At 34.8% G+C, this 9,730-nt stretch overlaps 1 protein-coding gene across 1 annotated transcript; it reads right to left on the reverse strand.

Moving 5' to 3' along the window:
- Positions 1 to 2,653: 2,653 nt before the first annotated feature.
- On the reverse strand, positions 2,654 to 3,409 carry LOC126691421 (F-box protein At3g07870-like). The gene has a single exon (XM_050386470.1). It carries the CDS (start codon positions 3,407 to 3,409, stop codon positions 2,654 to 2,656), a length of 756 nt encoding a protein of 251 aa, XP_050242427.1.
- Positions 3,410 to 9,730: the final 6,321 nt, after the last annotated feature.

Consider the following 9,730-nt stretch of genomic DNA (forward strand, 5'->3'; position numbering starts at 1 on the left):
ACACAAAAGAAATACTCAACAGCCAAGTGTTTCACTTCACTAACTAAATCATTGTTTTTAGGGGCAAGTTTAAAGATCACTCTGTATCTAACTATCTATGGATCTTGAGACTTCAGATTGCTAAACAAAAGAATAAATTCCAAGAGAAGAGAGACCCCTGACATAAAGCAGAGCAACAAGAGTTGCTCCTAATCAACTACAAAGATCATAGTCAAAAAATTAATAGGGAGCACCAGGTCCATAGGGACGACAATTGAGCAAATATTAAAATTCCAAAGGCCTTCATATGCCACCTCCTTGATCCGCAGTTTTTACTCTCCAGGAGATAGAAGTCCAGCAATCATGCTCCATAATGCCCCGTCAACAAGACATTTATCAAACTAGATCCAACCATCCATTTAGTTCCCTTGACAAATACACTTTAATCCTTCTTTATGGCAGTCCATGTTCTAGAACAAGGTAGATTGGGGGTTCCTATAATTACTACTAAGAAGTAAGAACCATGGCCCAAATTTTATCCTTTTGAACCTTTTGTCTCCAATTTAACTTAGATAACAAGGCTAAATTAACCGTGCTTTTATTATTATTATTATTATTATTTTTTTTTTTTTTTTGTCTTCCTTATATTCAGGCTGTAGCCAAAGAGCTTAAGCTAATCTAGTTGTGCATGACTTTGAGTCACATTCTACCATTTGAATAGCAATATTAACACAAAGCAATAAGAAAGAATGGAAAACAATCAAGATAATAAATTCGTCCTATACATATTCTACCCAAGCTGACTTAAAATATATCGTAACTGAACCATCATCTGAGTTTTCTAATTCTAATTTAAATAATGTGCAGTTGCCAAACTCTGTAAAGAGAGCTCTTATGTAAGTACAGTATGATTATAGGCTTTATGGTACCGAGATTGAACTCATATAAATGCTAAGAGTTTACACAATATGAGCCTGCACGCCTATTAATTAGAAGTTTGCCATTGCTAGTACAGCATCACCAAAAAAAAAAAAAAAAAACATGCAACTTGATGCAGTGGTAGTACCATTTGTTAATTCCAAGACTAAATGCAATCATTCTTATTTATCATCCTATGTGCAGCATATCACACTCCCTGTAATTCCTTCTCAGCTTCACTGAATTTAACCAAAGCCAGCAATCCCTTGCCACGGTATTGTCAAATTATTCCAAAGCAATAAGAAAGAATGGAAAACAATCAAGGTAATAAATTCGAACTACACATATATTGTAACTGAACATATTCTACCCAAGCTTACTTAAAATATATTGTAATTGAACCATCATCTGAGTTTTCTTATTCTAATTTAAGAATCTGCAGTTGCCAAACTCTGTAAAAGAGAGCTCTTCTGTGTAAGTACAACATGATTTTAGGATTTGTGGTACCAAGATTGAACTCATATAAATGCTAAGAGTTTACACAATATGAGCCTGCATGCCTATTAATTAGAAGTTTGCCATTGCCAGTACAGCACAAAAAAAAAAAAAAAAAAAAAAAAAAAAAAAAAAAAAAACAAGCAACTTGATGTAGTGGTAGTAACATTTGTTAATTCCAAGACCAAACGCAATCATACTTCTTTATCACCCTATGTGCAGTATATCACACTCCCTTTAATTCTATCTTCAGCTTCACTGAATTTAACCAAAGCCAGCAATCCCTTGAATTCTATGGTATTGTCAAATTATTCTACAGATTCCAAGCAAGTAAATGCCAAGAGGCATTGTCTCTTGGAATCTTTCACCATTGACATCAATAGAAAAAAAAAAAAAAAAAAAAAAAAACATGTTCAATCCATTATTAGGAAATTCCATCCAATGTAGTGATTCATAGGAATCATTTTCCAAAATTCAGATCCTACATCATAATCCTTTGGAAGGTGCTATGATACTAGTGAAAATTGCAAACGCTTTCTAAGCCATATAAAGTGACTAACAGATTGTGAAACTTTTGTAGGAGCGTAGTAGGAGCTTATCATTTAAAAGAACATGACAAGAATGGTAAATTTGGACAACCCACAAGCTATTAGGTTTGATGCAGGAGCTAAGGGGCGCCAATGGTTGATAGTGTTTATTTCAACGCATTTAGTAGAAACTCTTCTGGAATTCAGTGGTTGACAGAGATGCATATATGTGAGTGGGTGCAATTAATTGTTTTTTTAAAAGGTATATACATGAAAATATGGTGTTGAAAAAATAAAAATTAAGGGTACCAACAAGTATCAACGCTAAACAAGTAATACAATTCTTAATTGTCAACTTGATTCCAAAACTATTAATCATCAAGTTATGACCAATGAAATGAGATTATGTTGGCAATACATGTATGTTTCATCGTGGCATACCATGTTCTAGAATGTAAACAACATTTCTCACACAAATTCAGCTTACAAATGGTAGCCATAGTCCCCACTCCCCAAAGGAACCATATTCTGTTTAATAAGATATACTTTCTACATTCAAAGAATTAGTTGCAGGCCTAGAACAAACAGAAAGAAAAGAAAACACGATATAATGCCAGATTCATTTAATCACAAATACATAAATAACAGAAATTTCTTATAGCATAATGAGTTGTCAATATAAATTTCAAAAAGATGACTACCTTGCTAGAATCTCCAACTTGCTAAGTTTTTATTTAAATCCCATCAAGTAAAAGTAGGCTCTCCACCCAAAAATCTGTGTACATACATCTATAATCTGGAATTTCAAGAATTTCCTCATTTAAACTCTCAGGGTGAAATGCAAGCGTCCGAAAGGGGTTAAACTTTTGAATCAGAAGTTCCCCATTGACAGTGATGCCTAAAAACCATAAATCTTCTTTCATCGGTACACTTTTCTTAATCCAAGACTCTGCCACACCATACACCTTCATCATCCATATATGGAATATTTTACTATTTCCATCAAAAACAATCAAAGCCAGCAATCCCTTGAACACTGCCAGATGTTGTGAATAACGAGAAATAAGTCCATCTAAGTAATTTTGAGGCAGCAATATCTCACGGAATCTCTCATCATTAACGTCAAAATACATAATGAATTTGTGGTCCTGAGAACGTGCTATACAGTGTAGGGCTCCATTAAAAAATACAAAGCAAGGGGGACCCTTAAGTTCATAATGAACTGACTCAATGGGTTTAGACCCACTTGAGGACTCCACAGATATTACAACCCTTCTCCAAGAATCGGTACTCAATGTGTAAATCTCAGCCTCAGCTGGCTTTGGCTTTACGTTTCGTTGATGAAAAATTGGATCAAAAATAATTCTTAGAATCTTGTAGTCATTGTCTTGATAATGATACGCAAGTCCATAAACAACTGCATCATGAATATTCAAGGGAGTAAGTTGAACCTTCTTAAACTTTCTAATGCTTGGATTCCAAAAATACATTCTGTTATTCTCTTTTTCTACTTTATATTCTGCTTCATGAACAAAGTAGAACATGCCCCTACAGCAGCCAGCAACACCGAAACAACAGGGGGCTTGAAATCTAGAAATCTCGGTCAATGTGCGGTCGCTATTGTAAACAGCCGTACAAAATTCTTTTCTGTAAAATGAGTTTATATTCAAAATATAAACATTGGGTTTTTTTTTTGGTGAAAAACATATAAGCACTGTTATTGTCGTTGTTGTTGTTGTTGTTGAATAATGATTTAGATCGGTCAAACTGAGCCATAATGAAATTGTGGTTGGTGATTGTGCAGTACCAAGATTTAGAAACACATCTAAATCGGATTAAGGATTTCACTGCTAACAAAGTGAGGATCTCATATACGAGGTCGTCCGGTAGACGCTGGGACAACGGTAGTTGAGACATCAGTGGTTCGATCGATGAAAGACGATTAGAGAGGTCCGATCTTCAACGCTGAGGCTGATTTGGATTCCTGAATTTTGATTTACGCTAAGGTTTGCCTTGCGGCAAAGAATGGAAACACAAAACCTAATTTGGAATTCAATTTCATAACCGAGGGTTATTTAATTTTTTTGGGCTCTTTAAAAACACAAGGCTTTAAGGTTGGGCAAATTTGTTTTTATATATTTATTTATTTTTGTGTCGGTGTCCTTGTCTGTGAAGAAGACTGAGCAATATTGAATGATCAGTTCAAGTAAAATATTAGTAACAGTTAGGGTTTTTTTTTTTTTTTTTTTTTTTTTTTTTTTTTTTTTTTTTTACCTTAATAAAACTGCATCTATTAATTGGGAAAAACACTCAGCCAAAAACTACTAAAGTTACATAGTTAAGGTGCAGACGAACATTCTACATTTACACTGATAAACCCTTAACATGTCTAATAAAGTTATGAGTTACAAAATTATCTTGTCTATAAGTATCAAATAAATTAACTACACGAGAGAACTCTGCAAGCATTAGCCCTCAGACGGCCAAATGGAGTGAACAACTCATTTTCACTCCTAAGAGCTTGTCGAGGGCGAAAAAGTTTCATTTCCAACAAATAAGGTTTATGTTGGGTAGGGGGGTCTAAATCGAAACTCAACGATGGGCTTGATGCACGGCCCAAAGACTATCGGTGAAGATCCAAAGAGTCCACTATATTTTATGCCTTGGGCCTAGATTGGGACTGACAAGAGTAGCCTATAAACAATCCCTACAACAGACACGTCAGCACGATTAAAAAGCATATTGCAAGAAATGAGCCAGTAGTAAAGTGTTTATGTAGAAAACAGCCTAGCAGTAAAGTGTTTATGCAGAAAACAGCCTAACAGTAAGGTGTTTCTGCATAAAATAGCCCAGTGGTAAAGTGTTTCTGCAGAAAATAGCCCCACGGTAAAGTAAGATAAAACAGGATAAACTTCCAACTGTTAACTTCTTTACAAACTAAGAAAAATATCCACATTTTCAAACTCATCATCCGTTAGCTCTAGAGAGGAGTCTTCTAATACAACAATATGAAGGAAAAATTCTATAGTAGCAGTTACATCATAACCATTGATAGTAAAAGAATAAGTAAATATCATGGATTCCATTATGATAAATAATGAGGAAAACTTAGTATGAGATGAAGGGAGAGAGATAGATCCCAGCTAGCGCAACAAGATCATTATGGTGCCATGGCATGCTCGTGAATATATAGTGAGTAATGAGTAGAGAGAGTCATTTGTGAGTAGTATGAGTAATGAGCGAGAGTATATAGTAAGGCTGTTGGAGCTTTCTGCTGAGGGTTGATAAGTATTTATGAGTAGAGCTATGAGAAGTGTTTGTGAGCTAGGAGCTAGGGAACTTAGTTCCTAAGCTTGAAACTAAGAACTCAATGACTTTTTCAGATTTTAGAGAAAGCTTAAGCAGAGAGGTTAAGGAAGAATCTTTTCTGGTGTATGTCTGAGTGTATCTTGGTGTGTTAGTGTGTTGTTCTAGCATTAATGGAGAGTTCCATTTATATCAGGGTTTTTAGGAGGTCATTAGCAAATAATCTTTACTAAATCTTTCTCAATCTTCAAAAATCCTTAGAGAATCGTTCTTAGGTTTTTAACTAAGAGTAGTAAGTTCAACTTTAAAAGGTTCTTGCTGTTTTGGGTAATAACAGCTGGGTTTTTGACTTAGCATTAAATGCTGATTAGTCTTGATTGATGGGATTAAAGCATGCTTTTAGGCTAATGATCTTGGTTATGCTACTACTAGAATCAGAACTCCCTAAGGCAAGTTGTGTCACCCCAAGCTAGGTGTCAACCTTGGAGTCCTTGCTGGGAACTCTGTTGGGATACCCTTGGTGCTCTTCAAACCACATTTCCCTAAGTTTTCCCATTTGGGGTTCATGTGCTTGGTCCCTGAACCAGAGAATACACATTTTTAGTATGAAAATGAGCTTATTCCATGTTGTTTCAGGAGCTTTAATGGCCCGATAATAGCTGCTCTTGATTTTTGACTGACTGGGTTAGAGAAGAAAGAAGGGACAGTTAGCTGAAGCTTTTCAGCTTTCTGTCACATCTATCTCAACTTTATGTCACATAAGAAATGATATGATTTTAGCTTGTGAAGGAAGGATTCATCCCTTGAGGGACACGTGTCCTCTTCTAATTTAATTTAGACAAGTTAGGACTTAATGGGAAAGGCTCCAGATGTTTGTGCTAAGATTTGGCTAGTCACTTCAAGTAAGCTTTCAACTGCTAGATTCTGTGTATGGGCTGGGCTGGTCCAACTGGGTTTTGTAGTCAAGCTTCCTTGGGCTTGGTTGTCCCTACAAAATAAATAGTTCTGTCATGGGTGATATTCATGGGCTTTTATAAATCTTGTAAGAGAAGTATTTCTTGAGGGATGAATATTTATATTTCCCATGAGTGTGGGATTTGGTATATGTAAAAACGAGTGTCAAAATAATAATTGCATTTTGTAAATATGTGCCTAAATAGCATTTGGGCTTTGAGTGTAAAGTAATTGTTTTTACCAAAATAGATTTGGGCATTTGTAGGAATAGTTGCCAAAATAGATTTGGGCTTTTGTAGGAATAGTTGCCAAATTATTATTTGGACTTTATAAAATAGTGTCAAATTAGTATTTGGGCATTGCAAGATAAGTGTCAAATTAATATTTGGGTTTTATGAAAATAGTGCTAAATTATTATTTGGGCTTTGTAAAATGAGTGCCAAATTAGTATTTGGGCTTTATAAAACGATTTGAGATTTTGTAAAAAACATTGTCGTGTAGCAATAGGCTTTAGTAGAAGTGTCGTGTAACAATGGGCTTTAGAGATGCCGCATCGTAGCAGGCTTTAAAGGTGCCGGATCGTACTGGACTTTAGAGGTGCCATGTAACAACGGGCCTTAGAGATGCCGGATCGTACCGGGTTTTAGAGGTGCCGTGTAGCAACGGGCTTTAAAGGTGCCGGATCACACCGGGCCTTAGAGGTGCCAGATCGTATTGGGTTTTAGAGGTGCCGGATCGTACCGGACTTTAGAGGTGCCAGATCTTACCGAACTTTAGAGGTGCCGTGTAGCAACAAGCTTAGTAAATGGTATTACTGGGCCCTTTTGGGCTTCGCCCACAAGTAAAATGATTTTGGGCTTTTTGTGGAGATAGTGTAATTTTGTGGCCCGATTTTGGTAGTAATGTGATAAGTATTATTTGTGGAAAATCTAAGTTGGATGATATGGGTAATATCTGTGAGAGGGCCCAAGGTAATTTATGGGGCGTTATATAGGAAATATTTGTGGGAGCCCAATATCATGGAGAATATTTGAGTAATATGTGGGAAATATTTATGTGGGCTTAGAATAATTTATGGGCTTGTGTGGGTATCTTTTTGTGAGTGGGCTAATGAATTTAAGGTCCAAAAATTTGTACCTCAACAGAGCTTTACAAACAATTTCAGAATCACCCTCAAGTATAAAAGAGGAGATGCCACACTCACTAGAATCTAAGAGCTTGAACAACGCCAAACATTCTATAGTCGTAATCAAAGATGGAATGCCAATCTTTTTAGACATGTAAGCTAGCACCCGACCCAAGTGGCTTTAGTGATTGGTTTCAAGTAACCCCAATGCCGACCTCACTAGTTTCTTGGAAAACAACACCATCTTAGCTTAACTAGTATTTATCTTTTACAAAACAATAATAATAATAATAAGGAAATAAATTACCCTTGAGAGAGTTGTATTATGTCAAGAGCCTTGTTGCTTAACTAGTATTTATTAGAGTTCCTAACATATTTAAATTCCTAGAGACAACGTTACTGGTGCATAGGTCTATGCAAAAAAAAAAAAAAAAAAAAAAAAAAAAAAAAAAAAAAAAACCCATCTAACCCATCAACTCACCCAACCCAATTTGTGCAGATCCATTAAGTGAGGTAAGTTGAGTTGGGCAGGTTAGACAACTAAATTAGTGAGTCAAGTTGGATAGTAGGTTGAGATATTTCTAACCCACCATAACACTACCCATATATATACTTTGTCATGTTGCAAACTCTGGCTACCTCAGTTACCCACTCACTTTATTTCTCTCATCTTTTTCTCTTCCTTTTTAAATTTTCTTACTCACTTTTCTCTTCCCTAATATACTCTAGCTACTCTCTCTAAGATTTTGTTCTTGATCACTACATGTATTGGTCTAATTTTAGATTTTATGATGTTTTTCTTTTTGATGTGATAAAATTTCAATCATAAATTATAATCTAGTATTTTTAATTAAATTAATAAAAATTGTAATTTTTCTTTCCTTTTTTACTTGAGGGAGAAAAAATGATTCAATTTATTTGAAACGAATTCATTTGATGAATGAGAATGATCTAGATAATCTCTTATTGTCCTATATAAAAGATAACAATTTTTATTGTTGTTATTGGATAATGATTTTTCTCAATTGTAGTGTGCATTGATGAAGAGGGGTTGGTGATTGTCGAGTCCTGAGATTTGAAGATACGCCTAAATCGAATTAAGGATTTCACTCGAATCAGTATGACCAATACGATGTCGACCAAAAGACACTGGGACAACAATTTGGCTTTTTCACAGGTCGAGACATTGCATTCAAAACTAAAATAACATAAGAATGCCATGTCCCGATTATTTGCATTATCACGGTTATAGAAGAAACATAACAAAAAATTTATTTTGTTTATTCGATAATTTTTTTATTATTTTTTAGGGTAAATTACGAGTTAGGTCATTAACTTTTAGGGGAAACTACACTTTACCACCCTAAACTATGCACTAGATTACACTTTGCACCATAAACTATCACACTTTGCACCCTGGTGTTATTTTTGTTGTTATATTTAACAGAATTTTGCTACATATGACAAGCACATGCTTCTTGCTTAGGTGGAATAAAGTTAAAATACTGAAACACCCTTTCTCAAAATAAATTAAAACAAAACCCAAAATTTTCCACATCTTGCACTGCATTCAAGATTCAACAAAATACATTATAACTAACAAACAATTAAAAAATAGTACAATAAGCAGAACTTATCTCAAATGAGCCAAGATACAAATCTTGATCTACAATTCAAGATTCATCGAATTATGCATTGACTTAATTCCCACATAAAATCAAAACTGTCTTCTTGAATCAAGGAAACACTCATTTCGAATATAATATGGCTTTAATCAGAGAAGATTCCGGCTTTGACTACATATTTCCATATGAGTCTTCTGTTTGCAAGCAAACAACCTAACACTTATTTATAGATCATAAAAAATAAATAAAATAATTAATTTACCATTTATAAATGATTTGAAGGATACTGCAATATCATTAGCAGTAGAGTGAAATTCCTCCTCCATCGAAGGATCTTGGGCCATCTTGTCCTAGAATTCAAGCCACCATATCCATGACAGTTTGTTATTCAGAAAAGGACTTCTTTTTTAAGGCAAAGATAAACGAAAAAAACTTTGATTTAACCTGTCATTCCAACATATACATATTAGCAACCTAAGCGCCGGCCATCCCTCCGGGAATAGATCATGTATGCCCTCATCTCGATTACCTAGAAAAAATCCACCTCAATTAAAACCATGTGGTTCTTTTATTATCTAAAAACTTATGGTCCTTGTTTCAAAAGATGAGAATTCAGTCATAAAATAAGTCTAATTTTCTTTGATTTTCCGATTCATATTCTCAGACCACAAATGGAAATTTGAGAAAGAGTGAGGAAGAGAGGATGAAGGGCGTTTTAGTCTTTCAACTTTGTTCTACCTAAGCCAGAAGCATGTGTTTGTCACATGCAGCATGATTCTATTAAATATAACAGTAAAAAT

This window comes from Quercus robur, chromosome 7, assembly GCF_932294415.1.
Source record: "Quercus robur chromosome 7, dhQueRobu3.1, whole genome shotgun sequence".
NCBI classification, from domain to species: domain Eukaryota; kingdom Viridiplantae; phylum Streptophyta; class Magnoliopsida; order Fagales; family Fagaceae; genus Quercus; species Quercus robur.